The sequence below is a fragment of the Dermacentor silvarum genome, chromosome 9 (genome assembly GCF_013339745.2).
Source record: "Dermacentor silvarum isolate Dsil-2018 chromosome 9, BIME_Dsil_1.4, whole genome shotgun sequence".
Classification (NCBI taxonomy): domain Eukaryota; kingdom Metazoa; phylum Arthropoda; class Arachnida; order Ixodida; family Ixodidae; genus Dermacentor; species Dermacentor silvarum.
The window spans coordinates 147219729-147244320 of NC_051162.1; the positions used below are offsets into that span (position 1 = coordinate 147219729).

Sequence of the window (24592 nt, forward strand, 5' to 3'; positions counted from 1 at the left end):
TAAAATGGGAGGAGGGAAAGAGAAGGGGGAAGCTTATAGCTGAGCAGAATGGAGGCTGAGCGGCGCAAGAGAGGCAAGCCTTGTTCTAATGGCCGTTAGTTTTCATACAAGCGACAAGCCTCCCGGAGCAGTCACGCGGCCCCGCCACAAAAGCGGGCTTTAATGGCCGCCCGCGTGCCGCCATTACGGCGCACCGCAGACGGCGGGAAACTATAGCTCGGTTACAAGTACGCGGCGAAAGGAAAGGAAGGGGGAGAACGACGAAGACGAGCTTCGCGCCGGCTGCTCTTTGAATGCAGGCGCTTCCAGCGCCTAAAAGAGAAATAATAGGAAAAAGAAAAAATGAACAAGGGAAAAAAAGAAAAGAGGACTCGCCGTCACCCATTACAGTTTCACGCGTTGTTGAGGCGCAACGGAGCGCAGGCGTTGGAAACAGCCGTCCCGCCATGCCGTGTTCATGGCTGCTGGTGTTACGAGAGCTCGCTAGCACAAAGACTCCTGTTGCGGTCGACGACGTTTCCGATTTTCTTCTTTCCCCACTTTGGCCAAGCACTTTAAACGCCCCTACCTCGTCGCGTTACCGCAGAACTTCTCGGGAGGGGGGGGGGATACAGAAAGGGATCACACAACGGGGAAACGCGGCAGAAATAATGCGTTGCGAGAATTATAGCGAGAGAGAGAGAGAGAGAGAGAGAGAGAGAAAGAGAAAAATCGATAAGTACAGGAGAACAGAAAGAAAGCGGCAACTGGGTAACCTGTTACGCAAGAAAACAACGGCGAGCTGAAGCGATCCTTGAAGGAAAGCCGAGAAACATAACAGCTCAAAGCTAAGCGGTGCGAGATCTCGCGAGAACGGCTGCGACGGCACTTGGACGTAAATGTTCAGAAAGTACAAGTAAACAAAATGCAAAGCAAATGTCACCTATACATCCACACGCACCAAGCATGGAGGCATCGACCATATACATAGCTTTGCCGCAACTGATCGTAAAATTTAGGTTGTGGCACCATCTATACGAAATACAATGTACAAGTAACCATTTTCAATTTATGGGCTCCAAGACCTGGCGGTAGCATGTGGCCTGCCACACACACGCCCAAAATCTTGGAGGTAGGTACAGCAGCTCGTATCAAGCTTTAAATGGCCAAAAAATTAACAAAAAATAGTGCATAGTTATCGGTAATAGTGCAAATCTAAAGCGAAATGTATACATGGCATCAGGTTGGGTGAACGAATGGGTCAAGCAGTGCAGGATGCGAGGACTTCATGGATCCGAAGGGGCGGGGCCTGCTTCAACGGGTGCCGCCATGTTACCGTATACGTCCGGCTCCACTTGCGTGTGTTAGCGCTTGCATGGTTAGCGTTGAACGCTAAAACGCGAAAATAACGCACCAGGGTTCTTAAAGAACATTAGATTAAAATTTGAACTACAATACAAGGCTTTCAAGGATGCCGAAGGCTGAACTTAAGAAACGAACCTTATTCGTGCACTTACGACGAAAAATCGTAAGATCTCCTTCTTAGCTGATATTTCTTGCCACTGTGCTGGATACACGCCTCAAGATCTTTAGGGGGCTTCAGTTTTTCTTTGCTTGGGTTTTTCGCTGCACTTTTCCATTGCAATGACGTTAATCGCCTTCCAGCACGATGGTTAGTATGTAGTGTCCGGCTTCAGCCAAAAGAGGCTCGTTGCGTTAAAGCCATATGGCTGAAACCTGCTTTCCGCCAGGCAATTCTAGATGGAGCCACGATGGCTGTGGTGTGGACCATCTAGTAAAACAGAAAAAACAGTGGTCCACGGCTCGGTCGCTTCATCAGGCTTCGTCTAGCGCCACGATGTCAATGGCAATTTAAACAAGTCTGACGTTGGATGCGAGACACGCCAGATTGCCTCGCTTAGCAACACTGAAAAGAAAATATCTAGAATCATCTCCCGATGACGTAGCCCCGGTGTAGAGTTCGTTGCTTCGAAGGTTCCAAAGTCGTCCACTCCAGTTTTCGAGGAATTCAAGGACAACACTTACTTTCAGGGAGTTTTAAAGGCCCCTGAAATCGTTTTCAAAAGCACTGGGTTTTCCAGGATTTCAAGGTGGTGTACGAACCCCGGCGTACGCACGCAAGAGCCCCAGGGTCGCTTACTGTTACGATCGGCCAGAGGGGGAAGCGACCGTCGAGCCACTTCCGATTTCCCGAGACGAATCAGCATGGTGAGGTCCACAGCACGTCGCACCGGACAGACCAGCGACGACACCAAGGCGGGTCACGTTTGACGGCGACGGGGCTGATGGACGTCACCCGGCCGCCGACCACGACGCTGGGACGAAGGAATTCCTGGGAACGTTCGTGCGACGCTTCCGCACGGTCGCAGCTAGCTGCCAAGGCCGTTTCGACAGACGAACCCGCTAATGGCCGAGCCATCCCAGGGACCAAGACGCGCCAGACTGGGTCAAGCGTGACACCTCCCCTCTACGGGCGTCCCTTAAGTTCTCTGTGACAGTGAGCCGTCTGCGCCCGAGGCTACTTTCCCAAGTGTGTTCAGCTTAGGGAACAAAGGCGCCGGAGTGTTTATGCGCACCCTCACCCTCAAGGCGGAGCATTCGGCGACTTTGGACGCTCCGGTTGGAGGAAGGTGTGAGTGCAGGTTTCCTTGGCCTAGGGATCTAGTGAGGCCGGAGGACATTTAAGCGGACGTTCACGGCTCATCTGGAGTGCTCCCCGAGAAAGATGTAGCCAGTGCTCTCCCGTCTGCTCCGAGATGTAGATAGTGGTGTGCTCTCCCAGAACGATGTAGTCTGCTGAGATGTAGTAGCAATGTCATGCTACGATGTACTGCGTTCCGTACTCCAGCGAGTTCGATGATGACCCCCTTGTTCTGTAAATAGGTTTGCCTCTTCCACGTAAATAAGATCCCTGTTCCGTTTGCCCTACCTCTTCGACCTCGCACTCATCACGAACGAAGCAATTCTCGTCAAGTCTGCTCGGACGACGGCGTGGGCCCGCTAAGCCTCCGTGCGACGCCCCGGTAGCGTAGGCCAGCTACTCGTTATACGAGACGCACCGGTGGCGTAGGCTAGAGAGCGACCCGCAGTTGACGCCGGACTCCCGAGACCACGACTCCCAGCTCCTACATTACGCACCGCGCATGCGCAGTGTGTATCACGCCGCGCTATAGCGCTGCCTCCAACCTGCGGTCGTATTTTCTATAACGATTCGTTGCCTTTTAAATTCCTCTCGCACTCCCGTCGTTGGCTCGGACGCGCGCTGTTATCGCTACATGCGCCGATCGGCGCGACACGCGATGAGAGAGAAAAAAAAAAAAGAATGGGAACACGACACGGAACGTCACAAAACGCAAGGCGAGTGGTTTCCATATCAACTATCTGCTTGACCGTAAAACAGTCGACACCATGGGAGCCGACACGAGAGAGCATGGCGTGTACCAGCAGCGTTCTTTTTTAACTTTTTCTTTTGTGTACGCATGTCTGGTTTCGTTCGCGTTGACAGGCCTCCGATGTTGTGCGTCCCGGAAATGCGCGTCGCACGATCGAATTATACCAATCGATCACCAGGTTACGGTTTACGAATGGGGACGGCACTCACCTTCATGGTCTGCGAGTGGTTCATGGCTTTGATGGCGTTGATGGCACACTGTCTGCTGGCGTACGTGACAAACGCGCAGCCTGTAGGAAAAACAAAAGAAACGAGGGCATTGAGAAAACGCATTTAAGCAAACGCGTTTAGACCGAATTACGCGATATACTTCTTTGTCTTTAAACAACGGACACTTTAGTTAGTTTTCATCTTTAGTATTGACGCAATTGATGCTTGCTGTTGATTGTTGCTCAGTATAATTGCGAATTATTGCGACTCTTTCAAACGTTCCTCCCACTGTTTGCAAACCTGCCTGTTCCTTGTAGACACAGTTGTACTTAAACCGTCTAACAGCCATAACATTGTGTGTGTGTTTTTCTCCTGCAGAAAGAGAATAAAACTAATGAATGACGATATATGGAGTTTTGTGACGCAAGGCCCAATGATGCACAAAGAGCGCCAAGAAATAAATGAATAAATGAATAGTATTCCGTGCAACACGGGTGAATAATAGACAACGCTGTTATCAGAAATCTGGGAACCTGCGCCCGTGTCTCCGTACAGCAGAAACAATGCCGATAAGCTTACCATGTCCCCCCCGCATGATTCCTTCATTAATTCCCGCGCTATCAGCATGTCACATGAAGTGACACTGCGCTATTTACCATCCTTCGTTTTATACAGCGCCTAAAACTCAAACTGCATTCTAGACGCACAAGAAATACACGTTAAATTTCATTACCAAGCAGCTGCAGCGGCAAATAGCTGCTCCACAGTAAACAATGACTTCTGCAAAAGCTTAAAGTCATGTTTGAACATTGCCCCGCTGAGAATAACCCCGCAATTCATGTGCGCGCACTAAATGAAAGACGAGGAGTCAACTATATGCCGTTTCTACGACACACCGCGAACAAAGCCAGGGACAACATATACGCTCTCCGAAACGACCATCGTGAGCAAATTTTCTCCCGAAAGTCAAACACCGAGCTGCAGAGAATACAACCGCCACGCGGAAGATTAACGGCCAGGCTTAATTAGGCCTAACAACGTCGTAGGGCAATAAAAAAGCCGGCCAACGACGGGCCGTATTAAAAGGTTAATCGAGTTATACATGCCAACTCGCACATAAAGGACGCGAGGCGAATTACGAGGCTCCCGCGAAAACACGAACGCTGCAAGTTGATATTCTGCTCAGAAAGAAGATCACAGTCATCGCCCCAAAAAAGGAGAGCCTCCCAGTTAGGCTAATCAGATTACGGCCGTAATCTGGTTAGACAGCTCCTGCAGCGTGGGGCGCCTAAATGAGGAAAAGACTGATGACATGGGGCGATGCCGCGGGCGATACAAGAGAAAATCAGAAGAGATTTTAAAAACCACAGTGAAAAAACAAGGGGACGTATGAACCGGACGTTCGTTTAACAGACACGCACGCGCGCATAGCACGACGGTATAGCGTGGATAGCCGTCGGGCCAAGCGAAGCAAAAATGCGAAATAATGCTGCCGTTGCTGCCTAACAGTCCCTTCAGCCTCAACCGTGCTCCGTGTAACGAGGAGAAAGTTTTTATCGCTACCGTCATTATAGTCAGACCTATCGGCAAGAAGATAGCGACGGGGCGCTGACGAAAGAAATTTCGCGATGAGATCGGAGGAGTAGGTATAATTAAATTAAGCCTATACGTACTACGCTCGAGGTTTAACACAGACCGAAAGAAACGACGTAAAACAACACAACAACGAAGGCAAACAAAAAAAAAAAAATGCCTGACGTACGCCAAATCTCAACTCCATCCCCTAAACCTCGCGCGAGAGCCGCACGCATTCCACAATGAACCGCGAAATATCACGGACCACGAAATCTGAGAAAAAGCTGAATATCTCCGCAGACTCACAACGCAGCCTGGTATCTGCATTTCGGGCCTCGACTAGAATATGCTAACAACATTCTCGTGCACAGTTTTACTGGCTATTGCTACAGGCTGCTCGGAAATTGAACGTTTTCCGAGGTCCCGTGGTTCGTAAACTTCTTGTGGTTGACTGTACTTCTATGGCGAGAGGACACAATTACAGGAGCACGCACGCGCACTACATCTTTCGCGAGGCACCACACAATTCGAGCGAGTGATATGCCCACCAACTAGACACAGAGACCACTTGGACCAGCAGGGAAGCCGAACAGTAAAATATTTCACCCTACCTATACTTTCGGGTGCAAAAAAAAAAAAAAAATGCAGTATATAGAAACGGCTTCCCAACCACAGCGAGCTTTCTCTCACTGAAACTAACATCGTCGTTCCGCAAATATGGTCGCGAATGAATGACGGCTCGGCTGTATGAGCTACTTTGTCAGGCGTAAAACTTAAACTCAACCCTGACCTAGCTTACGCCATTGATCCATCCCTCCTTCCTTCCTTACGCCAGACTAACTTCCTTGTCAGCTAGTATAGAGAGAGCGCTCTCGCTTTTATAAGCGAATTGCTGCTATCCGACGAGACTCACGCGCCAAGCTTCCCAAAGCGCTCCTTTATACTCTTAGCGAGACAGACAACTACGGCACACAAACCCACCGGGTGGGTAGACAAAGAAATGTTCGCTTTAAAACGCGCGAGCAGCAGAATCAGGGTAGAGCAAAAGTAAAATTATGCGACGGTAGCTCCACATCCGTTATCCCCACGAATTACAATATGGTCCACTGAAGTCGCACGAAACAACCTTTTGGGCGTGTCTGTTTGTGTGTGTGTGTGTGTGCGTGCGTGAGTGAGTGAGTGAGTGAGTGAGAGAGTGAGAGAGTGAGTGAGTGAGTGAGTGAGTGAGTGAGTGAGTGAGTGAGTGAGTGAGTGAAAGAGTGAGTGAGAGTGGAAGGAGAGACGGGATATGACAGATGATACAATACGGTGGTTACGCTGAAACGCGCCATCAAGCTACAAAGTGTGGCAGTTTCATCAGACTTACAGGAACGAGAAAGATGGAAAGATGAGAGAATACGAAAGTACAGCGAACCTTTCAAAACGGCAGCAAATGGGCCCATGGGTCCTCTTGTTACCGTTTCGGTATAGCGCGAGCAGGAGCACAGTCTGTCAACGTGCGCGACAGAAGTTTTTTTTTTTTTTTTTTTTTTTTAGATCGTTACGAGTGCTACACTATTCTCCAGCTGCGAAGCTGCATTTCTCATATTCAACTGAAATTGCCAGACTAGGTTCTTATAACCTGAAACCTCTGAGGCGTATGCAGCTTCGCTCTCGCCACGTGGTACGTTCTTTGTATATCGCCACGTAAAGTCTTTAGAGATGCGTCAAGCTACAACTACGTAGTTCTCCCCTCAAGATAACGATCCAGCATTTTTCTGTTCTTGGAACAAAGAACTAACTAATCATCTTAAGTAAAATCATTAACGTGACTCAGATTTGGAAGGACGGACGGACGGATTGGCTGTTGCACTATATAGCTGACTGCGGCGACCATCCATCACGTTTTATGTGACTGACCCCAGTTCGACGCGCACGGAAAAGCGCCCTCTGTCGCATTAGGCTGATTGGACGACCGTCCATGTCGCCGTCCATACGCCGATGTCGCCGAGTACCGACGTCACCGTCCATCGCCGCACAAGACTGAGAAAGAGATAGTGTATGGCTGTCTCTGTATCGCTACAATTCGATTACAACACGTACCTTGATGTCATTAAGTGAAAAAAAGTTTAGTAATGAAGATGGACTAATATCTTAAGTATACGGCGTTGTGAGTTCTTACGCAATCAATGTCCGCTTCCTCGAGTAATGTATCTTGGGCACTATACGATCTGTCACAGGTGCGATGAAATTAAGAAACTTGCAGTCATGCTGCCCACTGGCGAAGGACAAGAGTTATAGGAGACCTCTGGGAGCTAGAGGCTTTCGTGCTGCAGTGGACGTAAAGACAGGCTGTTGCTGCTGTTGCAGATGATGATTATGATAGGAAACCAGAGAACTCCTGTTTCAACATTGCTGCTACCCTGCCGGTCCCCAATGCGCGCAAGCTTACACGCACATACAAAGAGAGAGAGAGACCAAGTAACGGTATAGCATAAAAGCACCCACGGATTGGGTCGGTAAGTGAGAACGTGTAAAAAATAAAAATAAAGGAAGAAATCAATAACACACACAAAAAGAACACCGCGCGGATCGCAGCCACCCGCCGACGACCTGCCTAATCGAATTAGTGTGCTCCATCCCAGAACAAAAGTAATATTACCGGTAGAAAGAGAACACGTACGGCACAGAAACGAAATGAAGACTGAGATATTAGACAATCTTCCGATACCAACGGGGGAAAGAGTTTGATAAGTACGCACAAGATGTAATTCCCGCTCATCGCGAATTCGTCTCTTCTCCCGAAATTTGCTTCGAGTCCGTCGTCGCGAGGGTTCGCGAGTCTTGTTTGAGCACCGCAAGTGCCGGGAAGCCACTCCTAATTGACGGCCGAAGCTCGCCATTTTAGCGACATTCTCGTCGGGAAAGAAGAATAGCTCCTTCGAAAACTTGGGACCAACTTGGGGAACATTTGGTAATCGAACTCTTACTTAATTGACTGGCAGAGCTCGTTATTCCAGTCAGGGTTTGTTCGCCAGGGAAAAAAGAATCCTATTCCAACGAGTTCATCAACGAGATTAACCGCATTAAATCATGACTTGTAAGATAGGTCAGAGACGATTACGAGGTCATTCGAAATTCGAGCAGCTAGCCTCCTATCTTAAGGGTTAAGGTGTCGCCCAGCAAACACCTTAACCCTTAAGATAGGAGGCTGGCTGCTCGAATGGCCCTAAATGCCCTAAATGGCGCGCGACCAGTTTCTGCCGTAGAGCTTCCTACGGTTACTACTAGAGGGAACTCTAGAACTACTAGATAGAGGGCGCTGCGATCGTTCACCCACGGGCATGGTGAGTAGTACACGGATTTGTCTCATCTTCAAGCTTGGGGCTTCAGAGGTTGTTGTGGCTTCGTTTATTGCGCTACATCTGGGCCTATATAAAGTGGCCTAAATGTCAAAGCATTTTATAGTGTTTCTTTTTTTTTAATGCAGAAGGTAATAAAACGCCGCACGCACGCATAACTAATTGCAGTGGTTCAACTTGCCCATGCGTTCGTGGCGTAATGGTCTCAATATCGGACTTGTGTGCTATAGAGGTCCAGCGTTCGAATCCTGCCGTCGGACGTACAACTTTACTAATGTTTATCCAATCATCTATAACGCAGTACTTTCTTAAAAGTGATCCCAACTGTCATGGTCACAAAGCCAAATTTTAAGCCAGAAGGACGAAGTTTGGCCAAATCCATGTACTACCCATCATTCCCCAGCTAGCCGAACTGCCCTGCTTGCTACTACCGCCGATACTAGGGCCACAGTTCCCTCTCGTAATTGTATGAACCTCTGTGGCTTCTGCTAGTTCCAGGACTCACCCACATACTTAGTCACGAGGCTTAGAACACGACAACTACTGAGTGCGTTGTTCTACGTATAACTAAATGTGTGTGTTTCTTTTCTGCGTGTTCTGTTCACGCTGCTTTAAGCCATTTCGCCGTATCACGGCGCAGAAGCGCTGGCCGAAGACCCGTTGAGAAGATACAATCAACCACTACCCGCAAGAAACGTTCTTGGATTGCCCAGCTGGGCTTCCAATGATGACTAAATCAGTGCTGACAGGTTCACGCCCGCAGATAGGTGGAATACAGTCGGTCACTGCAGCGAACTCCGTGCGCCTCGAAATGAACGCAGATTGAGAATGCGCGGAACCATCTCAATCGTGTTTGCTCAACACACTATCACAAGATGTCGCCACCAGCTCTGCTCTTCGAAGCTGCGCCGCTACGCATGCGGTGTGCTAAAACTCTCTAACATAGTTTGGCGTATAGCGCAAACGGCACCGTCACGCAACTATCCAACGCCACCTGCCAGCTTCATACGCGCTAAAAAATGCGAGATGCGCATTTCACAGGGAGAGGCGGCGCAGATTAGACAGTGCGCGCAAAGCTGTCAGGTGGCTGGCTGGATATGGCAACAAGAGGATGTTTTAGCACAGCAGAACCATATCGCTGTTATCGTATCGACCATCCGCAACCTCGGCGCGAGCCGCATATTGTTAATCCGCCGCACACAGCTTATCGTAGTGCAAAAGCTCTCGCGCGTAAAATAAAGTATACATTAAGGGTTATGTCATTTCGCTATGCTAAATCACACTGATATTCGCTGCACTATGTTAAAGCTCCCAGAAAAACAGAGAAATGTTGCAAGGTCCAAGGATTAGGGGCCCGAACTTTAATGGGAAACTCAAGCGCATCACGTGACACGGAAAAGAAAGCTAACAAAGGCACGGTGTGGTCAATCTTTAGAGATTTCGAAAATGGGTAACCCGAGCCTCGACGAAGGGAGAACACGGAACCCTCGCGGCAGCGGCGGCCACAAACGCACACTAGCGGTATTACCGGGAGTTCGTTATTTCCGGTTGCGAGCTGCAGCTCTCAGTCAATCCGTCTTTCAGCGCTCGAAAACGAGATAAAAAAAACAAAAACAAACAAACAAACAAAAAAAAAATGCACGGGAAACCGAATACTCTCTACATTTTTTTTTAAATTCTTGGTCGAAGCAGTAGCTTCCCCAATATCCGTACTTTGTCGTCCCAGACTCCAGAAATACACGCAGGGTTATGCATGCATGAGCAAGTCCTCGAGGAGGAAAAAAAAAAGGGTAAAGCTATCCTCTTTCCCGATTCCCCGCTTATTCAAAGCGCGCTGTCTCTGCCAAACTCTTCCCGCAATCCCCCTTTCTCTCACCAACCTTTCCCCATTGTTGTCCTTGCGCGGCGGATAAGGCTCCGCGCAATCTCTGCAAAAAAAAAGAAAAGATAAAGAGAAAGTAAAAAGTAAAATAAAAAAGCGGAAGAAAGGCCGATAGGCAACAGCTTGCGCCCTCTACCAAGCCGCCCACCTAAGCCGAACACCCTTCCCTACGCCCTTATTATTATTTACTTTTTATTGCCGTTATACTTCCCCTTCTCATACGAATTCCTTGCTTTATTTGTGCCGTGTCAAAACCGGTTACCCCCCCCCCCCCAAAACGATGATTTCCCTCTCAACTCGTGGCACGGGAAACTCGATCCAGGCGACGTAAAAAAACAATGGCCGCAAATTTCGGCTCACAATAGGGAAACGATTTCCGCTCTTCCCTTCCCCGTCCTCCTAACTCCATTGGTTCTTTTATCGGCCTCCACTTCACAACGGAGCGTACGGTATGCCCTGTACTAGTACATAGGTGTTGTCCGGATTTTCTGCTTTACCGGCTTCCAGGAGCGCGACGGCAGTGAAACCAGGGGGCCGATCCATCACGCCGACTACTAAGCCCGCTTCGCCAAGCAACCACCTCCCTTCCCCCTCTCGCTACCCTACCCTTTCCCCATACGGTCGCCGCGATCGACCGTCATTAATTAAAACTCAGCCGTCGCAGATTCGATCGGAGGTCCTCAATCAATGATGGCTCATCAATCATCTACCGCGTGGTGGTGGTGGTGCTCGCCTTTCCGCCCGCGCCCTCCCCTGGTCGCGCGGCTTCCCTTTAAGCGGACCAAACCCCGTTGACGTCTCTCCCTCTCTCCCCACCAACCTTTCGGGAAAGCGCCCATAATCGGCCTCCATCTCGACAATAACGCTTTCTCTTTCCGCGACAGGAACCCTCGCACGGACTTTGCGTCCACTTTGCGCTGGAAGCGAAAACCTTAACGGAGTTACTCTCATGACATTGCCTACATTCTTTTATGCTGAAGGTCCTCCACCTCGATATCCCAGAAAAAAAAAAGAAAGAAAAACTATTAGCAAGCTCCAGGGTGCCCTCGATAATGTACTAGAACAGCTTTTACATGAACCTGTTTCGATGCCGTTTTCAAGGAGGTGCATGTCATAATGCCGAGAGAAAAGGTGGTCACGTGGGAACAAAAGATCGTGACGTTTTTTGCACTCGCTCGCGTTTGCTTTGTCGTCTGCTTTGCGGATACTCGTTGCGCGATCCGATGTACCAGACGACAGAGCCAGCCATAGCGAGTGTGGCAAAACTTCATGATTTTCTGCATCAGGACACATAACTCTTGAGAAACGATGCCAAAACTGGTTCGTATAATAAATGACGTTTTAATGAACCCTGGAACTTGCACACCCTGGAACTTGCCGGTGTTCTTTCTATGATTTCGAGGTTGAGGACCTTTATTTAAAGCAAAGAAGTGAAAAGCCGGAAATATCATTTCCGTACCCCTTTGAAGGGATGCTAAGGTTAGTAATTTGCAGAAGAGAAGGTCAGTTCTCAAGGGGAAAAATGCAGCCTAATATCTTCCTTTCTTAATTTACGTATTTATTTTTCTTGGATTTCTCGACTAAGCTGCGATGTTGATGATGGAAGCACATGACGTCACAGTTGACACGGTATATCTTCACGCATCTGCGGCGAGATTCCTTTTTTTTTTTCCCTGAAGAGCAAGTCGCTGGCTAAGTTATATAAGCTGAGAAGCTATAGTTGTTCTCGAAGTCTCGCCTCTCGAAGTCTGCGCTTTGTAAAAGAAGTAGTAATCTTCAACGCACAATGAGCATACAGCCGGTATCGCCGAGACTTATCCCGACCAAAAAGCCTCGGCCCCATGATTCTCCCAACATTGACGCCAAGACGACGCCGATTCCAGTAAACTGATGCCATCATTAGTCACTTCTTGTTCGCTTACAGTGGTCCAATATACAGCCGAACCCGGGTATATCGAATCTGAAGGGGACCACAAAACAGTTCGATATATCGATAATTCGATATATAAAACAAACAAGAAAATTATACAAAATATTTCAAGGGGATTTGGCTGCTGTTCGTTATACACAATAATTCGTTATATGTGGCTTCGATATATGCGTGTTCGACTGTATTAGTTTTATTTATCGCTTTTAGCACACTACTGCTCTTCAATTGCTTTTGTTCTTCTGCAGAAGTTATCCTTTACATTAGTGACCAGTTGCTGCGCTCTGTTGTTTACGCTACCCACGTCATGCATTAATACCCCATCAATACCCATTAAAGGTAACGTAAATGATGAGGACGTCCACAGAGGGCAGCACGCAACGCACCTTTGCTCTGTCCGTTTCCGTCCCTGAGAACAGTGCACTCCTCGATGGAGCCGAAGGGAGAGAACATCACTCGAACGTCGTTTTCGTTGCACTCCTTGGCCAGCATGCCGATGAACAGCTTGCGCTCTGCGTCACACAAGGAAACGGAAACACGTTGAAGTCACAAGAAAGGCGAATGCTGAGCGTCACGACAAAGTAAAACGGGCTGCACGGAGGACAACGGTGCATGTTTGCTAAATGAACCGTGACACAGCAAATTACTTATTGCGCGCGTCGTGCTGGGAAAAATCGATGGCCTACCCGCAACAATTAGGAGGGCGCGTTGGAACGTGCACATCTCAATGTGAACCAGAAGCACTGCAGTAGTACTTAGCGTACTGCATTGCAACGGGTACTGACATATTTACTGATGGGATGTAAGACTGCACGTTTCGGAGCCCCCTCCGGCGGCGCTAATAATGCCGTTGAAGCATGCTCTAAAGGTTCACGATAAGAAAGTGGGTCCAATTCGTCTCTGTTCGTGCATGATTATCGTGATCTTTCTTTCTTTCTTTATTTATTTCCTTAAAGACCCCACACGGGGGTATTATTACATAAGGGGTGGGATTACAACAATAGTTAAAACAATATTAGTTAAGGTGAGATAATCGTTGACACTTCTTCCGTGAATGCAGATGAACTGGTGATGGCAGCGACGTGCCAACCAACTTTTGGCCGCCGAAAAGCTTAGCGGCTGTCTTGCACGACCATTAAAGCGCTGCAAAAGCGTTCTGGAACCACGGATCAAACATACCATGAAGTTCCAAAGCCAAATTTACAATACAACGTGTACTAATAATATACGCGTGAAATGAGACAATACCAGTATTACCGCTTGAACGTCCTGACTAAATAAAAAAATGATGATAGTGAAACACTCGAGAAGCTTCCATTACTTTCGTTATTAATACCGGGAAATTTCACAACTCCGTTAGCCACTTTACTTGCGAATAAAAACATTTCACGCGACAAGCAAGGTCGCGTGAGGGAAGCGTAATAACACTGCGGGCGCCGCGTTTGATAACCAGCCACACGGTGATGCCACGTACCACGCGCTGCTGTGTAAGAAAGATGGAAAGAGAGAAACGCCCCTTCACCCGCACCACGCCACACGTTTTAGGTCCGACCATTCCACACCGTTTCTGAGCAAACGGCGTTACTGCCGCACTTAGCTTTCACCCTGAAACAAAGTTATCACCCGCTATCTGGCGCCTTGTTCGAGAAAACAACGTTATGGTTCCCTCACTCCACGTTTCAAGCGCTGAAACCGCAAATGCCGTCGGCAAACACACGAGCAAAGACACAAGCAAAACACACACACGCACATACACGCACACACACGAACGCACACGCACGCACGCACGCACACACACGACGCCATAAACCTACGCGGCACGCGAAAGCTGCATGAAAATGCGGCGCCACTTTCAACCCTTGCCTGTCCGCTGCATCCTACAATACGTAGAGGCGGACGGACGCACAATAGTGGCCGGGAAAAGAACAAAAGAAAGAAAAAAAAGCGAAAGGTACTTGAAAAACCCTTGTACAGTCTCCATTTCCACACCCGCTGGGCTGGGGCAAGAACCCATCAGCCGGTCTGCACACATTTCTCGCGAGGCCCTTGTTGCTGTTGCCGCTTTAGCGCAGCGATCAGGAGGTGACGTAAAGTCCCCCCCCCCCCCCCCCCCCCTTTCGACGCTACAGTCCCATTGGCATGGTAATGCAGTCGTGATTGTCCTACAGCGGCGCAAATTCACCCCCCCCCCCCCCCCCCCCTCTGCCGTTTCGCGTTGCCGAGCGCTGAGGTGAGGTTAAGCCCAACCAGACGTTGCCAGGGCGCGCCCTAAAGTGCGGTGAACCTACAGAACCGACAGTCTTTCGGCAGCCCGAAAACACAAGAACGACGGTTGAACACCGCAGCTGGGCTATTCACTAGAACGGCGACGTGCGTGTAACATTTTGAGTGCGACTGCTATCATCCACGTCCGGATAATCCTGCAGGAAGCAGCGAGCCAAGAGGATAGCGTATACAGGCTACTTTATTGCAACGGGGTGCGGTTGAGAAATTATAGGGCAGCGCGATAAAGCATGCTGTAATGATGGGACAAACGAACGGATGGATGGCTACGTCCCCATCCACTAGATATTTGTTACGAACGAAGTAGAAAATACTGGAGTAAACAGACAACAACCAAACGTGCAGCAACTATCGAAGATGATGCCCAAGTAAGAGATACCTGTACACTGTCTTGTAACATACATACTATGCTTGTGTCTGCGTTCTTTCTGTTTTCCTGTCTAGTTAGAGCGGCGTCGTCTTGAGTGGCTATTGCAGGGCTGGTTAGTGCAACGCAGGCATGAGATCAAAACGCGTGCCTGTGCGTAAAATCGTGGCAAACGTGTGTGTCGCTTTGGTCGCGTATACAGCCGCCCACTGTTGGATCTTTGACGCAACAGTAGCGAATTATCAACTCTGGGGTTTTAGGTGCCGAAACCCCGATATGATTATGAGGAACGGCGTATCATATATCAATCGCGGCTCTGTGAGACTGCTCCCTGCTTTATACGATCAGACCGCTGCAGTGCAGGAAGCCAAATGAGCCCCGCTGCAGTTTCTGAACAAAACCTAACTGAATTCGCCAACAACTCCAGCGTGCCTGAACTCCGTCCTCTCTCTGTCTTCTCCCTTTTCCCTTCCATCAGCGTGGCGTAGACAACCAGGATTAGCCCGGTTTAATCTCCCTGTCCTCTTGCTTCTATCATTTTCTACATCAGACAGCAGCTGTGAGTCCGTGACACCAATGAGTTAACAAAAAGCCGATGCTTCAGACGTAGCCTTCAAAGGAAAGCGGAAATAAGACGACGGCATCAAAGCGAGAACGCAATCTAATCCAACCGTTTGCTTTGTTCGGGGCACAGCATTTCCCGCCAATAAGGTTGGAACAAAGTGTCTATAGAACTGCAGCCGAAAGCAAACAAAGAATCGCGTCCGCACGGCGCCCCCTGCCAAAACCGCGGAGCCGCAAGCTGTCTGCCATGTTTGCCCAAGCAATTTGGGAACAGCGCTTGGGAAACGAAGAGAGAGAATCCGGTCACGCGTAGCCGCCCTCCGGCGGGGCAGGCTCGCATTAATACGGCGACGAATGCGCGCGACGTTAAGTGGCCGGCGAATAAGCGATGCTTGGAACGCGTGACAAAACAGCCAGTAAACCGGGAAAGCCACGGGTGAGTAGGGAGCGGTGGGTGAGAAGTTTTTTGTGGAAGGCACGCCAGGGATGCGAAACGCGCCCGACGAGGCGCCGCCGGCCGGAACGCAAAGACAATTAGCGGGTCCGCGTAAACATTCACCGCTGGGCTGCGCGCATATAGGTGCGGGCGAAGCAGCGCGCGACATTTAGGGGCGTCCGCGCCTTCCAGAGCACTTTTTTTTTTCGGGTACAGCCGCGCGGCTCGCATCCCTAAATGTGGAAGCACGGTGGGGAGTTGAACACGAGAGGTCGCCGCGAGAGCGCGGGGTGGCGCGCGCGGCTCGGTACGAGAATGCGTCCCGGCGAACGTGGGGCCTTACTGAAGTCCGCACGGCGCTTGCACAAGTGGGAAGGCGGCAAGCCGGACGGGAAGCCAACCGAAGCCTCTGGGCCAGGGGGCAGCTGTCCCCCTCCGCCCGCGGCGCCGGCTTTCGGAGTGCGTGTTGACCAAAGAAACGCGTGCTTGGCGACGCAAACGCGATTAACGTGCCGGGAAACTAACTTAGGGGGAGGGGGGGTTTTGGGGAGGAGGGAGAGACAACATTCTGGCGCACGGGAAGCTCTCCTACGCGGTGTGGGAAGAGGAATCAAGGCATTACAGATCGCGCATGCACAAACAACGCGCGCGCCCGCGCTTCTGCGGCAGTGACAAGAACGCGGGTAAATAGGTGAGCGGGGTGTGTGGGGAAGGGGCGGGCAAGTGCGTTACCGAGCTGTTCGCGACCAAGAACTGTATAGTATGCCGGCGGCTCAAAGCTCGCAAAGCGGTAACCGCGGCGACAGTCACCCAGCAGGAATTGCGAATGACGAAACGTTTCGGAACGTTGGACCGCGCGATGAACGCGCGTCAGAGGTGTCATATGTATTCCTGCGGCGTTTCTGTATTCCGTTTTTTTTTTTTTTCGTGGCGAGAGAATGCGCGCCGGGTTCTTGAAACAAAGGCCACGCCAGAGCGCTTTCTGTTCTCGACATTCCCTCGTTGTTGCGCGCGGTGTCTCTTTCGTGTAATCCCCGACAATGCCGGAACAGCGGAAGTTGGAACCAGTAAGCGAGCCTCGTCGCCAGCCCGAACCGGACACTGCCATGCCGGACTAGGAAGTGCACGACACACACACACACACACACACACACACACACACACACACACACACACACACACACACACACACACACACACACACACACACACACACACACACACACACGTCAATAGAACTCGCTCCAACTACGGTTAGTCTTCATAGGCTATTGTGAGCGACGCCGAGCAGGCAAATTAAGGAAAAATAGTGTTCAGCGAGTGCATTGTAGAATTTCGCGCTGTTATAACACTGCGTCTTTCAATTTATCCGTCGCTTCGGCTGACAATTACTATGATCGCTTATACATCTAATAGCTGAAATTCAATCAATGCTGCGCCTCTAGTTGTGGGAGATGCAACCCGTGCGCAAACGTAGCGCCCTCTACCCAATTTTCGACCTCAATTGCGGCCCCTCTAGCAAAGATGATTCTACTTGAGCCGGCTCTTAACGCGCACGACTGCCTTAAAGAAGAATTAAAAGAAACTGTTCAAGTGACGACAAATCACGGTTTGAAAAATGCTGAAAGGCCTGTTTCTTTTGCACGCGCGCGTAGCCGCAAACAAAATAACTTGAGGCAGAGGGGTCCTGTTAGCGTATGCGAAACTCTAGCTTTGCACACTGCACATCTGACGTAAAGAGAGAGAGATAGAAAAAAAAAAAAAACCCATCGGAGCGAACACACAGCCAGCAAAGCAAGCCCTCTTGCCCGAGCCACGGTTTGGTCTCGTTTACCGCTGTCTAAACAACACCGGCGCAGTTTGAGAGAAGAAATCCCCCGCGTAAAATGGCCCCTCAATATTCCGTCCATTGGAGAGGACTGGAGCGGCACCCGTCGCTTAAGGGGAGCGCGGATTGCGAATCATAGCACAGTAGCCTTCCCTCCTTTTATTACTGCTCCACCCTACCGGCCCCCCTCTCACAAGCTCGACAATATATTGAACGCACGAACCACGCAATACGTCGTATGCAGGCAGCTTTGAAAAAAACAAGGCTATGCTTTTTTTCGTCCCCAATAACTCGGCGCATACGAAATCCGTTGTTTTAGGCATTCGGTTTCGTGTTGACTCCCAGTGAAGCACTTTCGTAAGCACGGAGGGAAAGAGCAGTCGAAACGAAAGGCCACACATGGATGATGAAGCGAAGAAGACCTATACAAAAATGAGTTTAGACACCGTCTTCTCGTAGACTTGTTCTTGTGGCAATATCGCCAACATAGACTGTCCGTAGACAAGAGTCACGAAAAGCTCTCTCTGACTTCTGCGGTCAACAGACTACCGAGAACGTTCGACAAACAACAGCGCGTAACAAGGGGCGAACGTAAAAGAGACATACGCAGCGATCTTCAACGTTCATTAATGGACGATCAACGTTAATGGACGATCATTATTATTTAATTAGCTCGAATTACAGCTATAGTTCAGCTGCCGAGACAGTTGCTTGCAAGAAAGTTTATATTACGGGCATCGGTCGACAGAACGTGGAAGGTCGCAAGTCCGTAGGGCAATCCGTTGACTCCACACAAGCAGGTCTATATAGCTTCCCTGAATAAATTTTGAGACAACGTCAGGTTACTACCCATGGGCTATACAAGAGTATAAGTAACGCTCGATTCTTCGGAAACAGAAAGAGGCTTGCGCTGGCTACGTTTATTGCTTCCTGCCCAAAGAATGCCGCCTTACATGAGCCGCTTAAGTTGGCATTTGCTCCAAGCAAGCGATATTGCACACTGCGTACGTGCCGCGTTATCTATTGATCATCTCGCTAAACATCATCGCCTTTCCGCAACAAAACTGATAAGCGATGCAGGCAATAGAGCAATTATGTTAGAAAACGATCACTGCTGCCCGAACAGAAACTTCGGGAGAGAGCTGCCATGTGCTTTCGCCACTGAACACGTGCGCCTAACAGGAAAGCGACATTTTCAGGCGGAGTGTCAAGTCGTGACGTGCTGATGCTGCGCGCTGTGTAGTGAAGTCCTCGGTTGGGTTTTAGATTTCATTAAAAATATGCATGGTCATATCCAGCTTGATGCCACCACGGCACAGGTAGAGCGAGAAACACATATTCGAGAGTTCGACGGAAGCCCGTCTGGCCGGGATGGAACATGACAAAGAAAGACGTACACCGACCAAATAAAACTTTAAAAGCAAGACGTTTCGGCTTCCATAAGGAAGCCTTGTTCACAATGGCTATTTGGTCGGTGTACGTCCTTTGTCAGCGAGGAACAGCGGGGCCCTTATAACGACACTGACACGCTGATTTGCAAATAAGGTCGCGCTTCTCCATACTCCGTAATGAAACGGCGTGGATGACATTAAAAAAGGCAATGTTCAGTTCGTGGCCTATTCATACTTTCTTACTGCGCTACCTATGTAAACACGAAGACATGAAAGCACTGACAAAGGATTGGTGCGCTAATTTGCAACTGGTTTATCATCATAAAACACGTAGTTGCCTGTTAACGCACCACTGGACTGTCCGTGTCTCTGTACACAGTGTAAGAAGAAAACGTGGATGACGTTCTCGCGTAATGTTGCTGCGAGCAGTTGTCGTATGTCGCAGGCGAATTTCAATTCCAAAGAACGTCTTGCGCTTTCCATATAAAAAGAAAAGATGCAAGCAATATGCACTCATTATTAGGCACGCAGGCAAGTGCTTTGTATATTCATCAGCATATATCTTATGTCCACTGCAGGATGGCCCCCTCGCGGCGATATCGAATTACCCCAGTTTCGTGCGAGTCAACTACCACCATACGGTGCAAATTTTCTAATTTAGAAGGACACTGTAGGAAAATATTAGCTCGAGCTAGATCGATAGATTATTCGTCTAGACGTCTATCATCGTTTTCGGTGTCCGACGTCCCAACATATCACTTTGCTACGCAGAAAATTGCCGCTGAAGGTCCCGCTGCTGCTCCGCCAAAATGGACGGGTCGACGTATTTCCCACGTGACCTTTCTCAGTGCCACTCACTGAGAATCACCCAGTGCTGACGTCACAAGAAAGGTACCGTATATTCAACAACCGCTGGCACAGCTCCTAGTTTCTTTTAGTGATTCTTTCTCTTGACAAAGCTATTTTCTCGCAATAATGACGAATTCGTAATTACACAACCCTAAACTTTATATTTTGCTTGACTTGTTAATTTACTGTCAATTTTGTAGTTCTGGACTACGTTTCCCTGGACCCCATGCTAGCCGTTAGAGTAATAGACGGGTAGTTATATGCCCATACATATAACCTAACACACGTTTACAATTCTAAACGCTCCAGCTGCCACAGCCTATCAGTTTCTTTAAGTAAAGCATATGATTTTTCGTTCCATTACTCCCTGCACGGTCATGCATGCACATGGCAACGAACAAGCGAACGAAGGAACAGACAAAAAAAAATGAAAAAGAAGAGAAACAGCCAGAAGACGCGTCTCAGTTAATGACGATTCAAATGCTAGAGAAAATGCATCTCGATGCAAATGCAAAACAAATAAACCAAAACCACGGCGGAAAATTCATCCGCTGGGGACACTCGCACAAAGCTCGAGTATAGGGGGACGGACGGCTGCGGAGAGAGAGAGAGAGACCGCTTTTCATTTTCGGGCTCAAAGTGGAAAGCACACGATGTGATGCCGTCGCATACGCGTAGCATAACGACAACCCTAACACACTGTCCCTCGGCGGTCCTGAATAACAAATGCAGCGCGCGAGGCTTAATCGCAGAGAAGGAAGGGCAAGGGGGCGGGACCGAAGAAGACGTCGCGGCGCCCGTTTCGGCGATAGCACCAGCAGACGACAGGGGCGAAGAGAGAAGCAGACGACACCGCTCCGAGAGCAGACGAAGACGAAGCCGAGACAAGGCGAGGGAGGGGAGGAGGAGGAGGAGGAGTGAGCCGGAGAAACTCGCGCACGTAGCGGCAGCGACATCAAAATGTCGTTATAGAAATTGATCGCTCTAGGGGTCCCGGAAACTTTGCTCTGGGACCGCGACGTTTCGCGTGGTCCCCGTCCCCCTGACAGCGCGGTGTCGTTATTCATTCGTTCGCAGAACATCGTTTCTGTACGCTACGTGTCTTTCTTCCTCCTCCTTTTCTGGTTTATTTTTTTTTTCTTTTTAGTTCGACGATTGCGACGGAGAAGCGCGAGGCTCTCATTCGACTCAGAAGCAGAAGCGGAGTTCAAAAAGAAAAAAGTCAAACAAATGGACATGAATTACGCATTAGCCATAAAGTGTAGCTCTTCGAATGTGGAAGGAGAAGGTACGAGACGACGCCGTATGCGGAAAAAGACCATTCGTTTTATTTATTCTTATTATTTTAACAATGTGGTATATACTTTATGTGTTTAGTACAAGAACAGTGGTCACAAAGTAATGCATCATCGTTGCCACAAGGCAAGATTGAACGTTTTCACGCCCGAGCGATTTCATTAAGCTGTGGAACGCCCAATATATTGGGAGTTGGAACATTATTCGTGCCCAGTTTCGAAAGCCAGCGCACTAATTAGTAGCCAACGAGGGATGCATATGTACTGCTTGCTACGGGTGCGTCCACAAAGCGGGATGTCTACTACGTTGACACTTTCGAATTGCTCGATTTTTCCAGGTTTTCTCCAACTCTTGATTTTATCAAAATTACGTGGCAATTTATGACACTGACCGTTCAGGAGAAAGGAAAGAATGGTGGCTTATACCTTGCGGAGTTAGTGTGTCAGCCCATAATATTTCACGACGGCTACCAATAAATTATAAATTAGGTGGGACGCACTATAAAATTTGATTGAATACATCTGTTTCATGATACAACAACCAGTTACAAGACCACCAAAAGACACCACTGCTTGCGGATTGCGCAGGTCAAGCTGGAAACTCCGCTGCTTTCTGGCATAGTACTAGGTGCGCCATAACCAGTGTAGGTACTAATTTATGCTATTCAAAGCAACCGGGCTGAAAATTCCGTCGCATCTCTGAATTTTTTTAGAATTGAAACATGCCAGATTTTCTGATTATATGACCAGGCCAGGCACCCTGGCATCATCAGAAAAGTAACGGTGTCCATCCGGGGCACCTCAGGGAAGTCGTTACGTAAGTCGTGGAACCGACCACAACTGGTGACCACAGAGTCACTCACGGCGGCCAATGTTCACACCGGTAAGCGGGACCTGCTCGTCGCCACGCCGGAATGTCACTACGTGTCACCTTCCCGTCTGCTCATCACCGCCATCACCCAAGTCAGATAAGCATAAGCATAAGCCGACGTCCCGCTCATGCACTTCTGATTCATTCGGCAGCTTTACCACTCCCATCGGATATGGAAAACACCGGTCAGCGAGCGAGACTTCCCGAAATTGGTCGCTTTTAAGCTTTTGACTCAAAGCGACCACCTTGGTTCACTGACGAGTCGAATAAGCCTGGCGATTCTTGTTATCTCTTCCTGCAGTTTTTCAAGTGACCAACGTTCTCTAACGTGTTGCCGCACAAATTGAAATTGTATGTAACACAAAGACACAAATGCACACAAACGTAGAAAAAGGAGAACGCGCCGCGCATGCGCATGTACGCGCAGCCGAGAGAGAGACAGTACTGGCTATGAAAGGAAATTACATAACTGGGAGAAATAAAGCTAAATATGCACCCGCTACGTTGGAACCACAACTGCTTCTTGTCCGGCGTTACTGGGATGCCGCTGCATTCCGCCAAGTGAAGCTCATATTAAAGGCACAGCGAGGAAACAAGAAGAACGAGACCGTAAAAAATACGAATGGGACAAAGAGCACGAAAAATTCCTCATGCATTAGTACGAGACAGGACAGCTCCGTCACGGTGCCCTCAAAGAGAACGTAGAGAGAGGGGGGAGGCACGGAAGATGACACCACCGCAATTGCTCAGACGTCGCGGGGTAAATTAAACGCTAACGGCCAAGACGAGGACGAGTCAAAGAACAACGAAGAGCCGAAAGGAATTTCATGAAAGGACGTTTATAATTCCGAAGAGAGAGATAAGATGGAAATGTGTCGGGAATACCGAAGAAAAAAATACGGGGACGATGACAACGGTTGAAAAAACAAGCGAAAGAGCAAGTCAAGCGACAGGAAATTGGTTAGAAAAAAAAAGAAAAAAAAAAGAAAAGAAACGGAAGAAAGGTAAAGCGGCCGACGCTTCCTAATTTGCACGAGCCGGACGGGAAATTAAAGAAATAAAATAATAATAAAAGACATCGCAGCAGGAGATCTCGAATGGCAGCTTTTAGCGAACCAACACGCTTCACGGACAGAGCTATTAACTCGAAACCGAGGCAGCGACCCCCCCCCCCCTCTCCCCCCTCTTTGCGGTGCGGGAAAGAAAAACACGCAGGTATAAAATAAAATAAAAGTCCTGGAAAAGCGGGACAGATAAAGACAACGAGCTGTATGAAAAGCCAGCTGCGCAGCCGGCGGACGAAATTTGACCAATGGAAGAAAATGAAAGAACGAAAGAGAAACAGAAAGACAACGAGCGACGTGGCGTAGGCGGGAAGCCAACGAGTCGGAATAAACCGAAACGGAACGGGCACACAATTCGGGAAGAAGGCCTTCATTTTGGGGAGCCGCCGAGGCCTTTATTTTTTAGATTTCCCCAGACGTCGACGGCTGCGCCAACAGGGGGCGGTGATACAAATAGCTGGGTTGCCGGTATAGGGTGGTTAGGGAATGAATTTAAAACGTTGGAGGCAACGAATTAAAAGAAAGAAATATAGGTGTAAGGGGTGGGGTGGGTGAAAGAAGATAGAGAAATAGCCGCAAGAGTTGAGTTGGAAGAATGCGGTTCGGAACAATCGGAAACTGCGGTGAGGCTCAAGCCGCATATATAATACATCTGCTGCCGTCCCGAGAAGCAGACGAAAAAAAAAAAGCAAACAAACAAAAAATCACTTTATGAAGGCAGAAGTCGTCTGCGTGTCTCTCTACGCAGCAGGACACAATCTCGCGCAGGAATGTGAGGAACCAGACGACGATTCGGATAGCAACGCCGGCAGAAGAACGAGCCCATATTCCATCTGAGGATGAGGTTAACTTGTGAGGATGAAGTGTGGACGAAGCCAGAGAAATGGGTCCAAACACGGCGCGTAATATGACGCAAATAGTTAAAGAACGTATAGCGGGTGCGTCACTGGTCCGTCAACGGATGACGACAGCTGGAAACCAATTTCCGGTCGCTAAACGCTGGAGGCGTAGCATGGCGTCTGCTTCGTGCCCGTTTGCGAGGACCGTACAGTTTGGGTCACGAACGGTTAGGTACTGGCGGTTGACGGAAGAAGGACAAACGATCCGGAGACTGGGTCACTTCAGAAATGGCACAAGGGAGGCAGAGCCAGACGAGAGCGGTGTAGCTAAAATCGGGGTCTTTCAATACTTGTAAAATGTTCAATCATGGGGTAAGGAGCTGGGCCACGTAGACAGGAAATTACCATTCCATTTATCTCTTGGCTGTTGTTCGTTTGTTTCCTTTGATAAATATTCTTGATGCAAGTCCATTGAATTT

The 24592-nt window shown here is 49.1% G+C and overlaps 1 protein-coding gene across 12 annotated transcripts in view; it reads right to left on the reverse strand.

Moving 5' to 3' along the window:
• Positions 1-24592, reverse strand: part of LOC119464516 (CUGBP Elav-like family member 2) — a 521231-nt gene that overhangs the window by 98640 nt on the left and 397999 nt on the right. For all 12 annotated transcript variants that reach the window (XM_049655498.1, XM_049655499.1, XM_049655493.1 and 9 more), the window contains 2 exons: positions 12713-12838; positions 3602-3681 (listed from right to left, as the gene is read on the reverse strand). In XM_049655498.1, coding sequence (XP_049511455.1) covers positions 3602-3681; positions 12713-12838 — 206 coding nt within the window. The remainder of the gene's footprint in view (positions 1-3601; positions 3682-12712; positions 12839-24592) is intronic.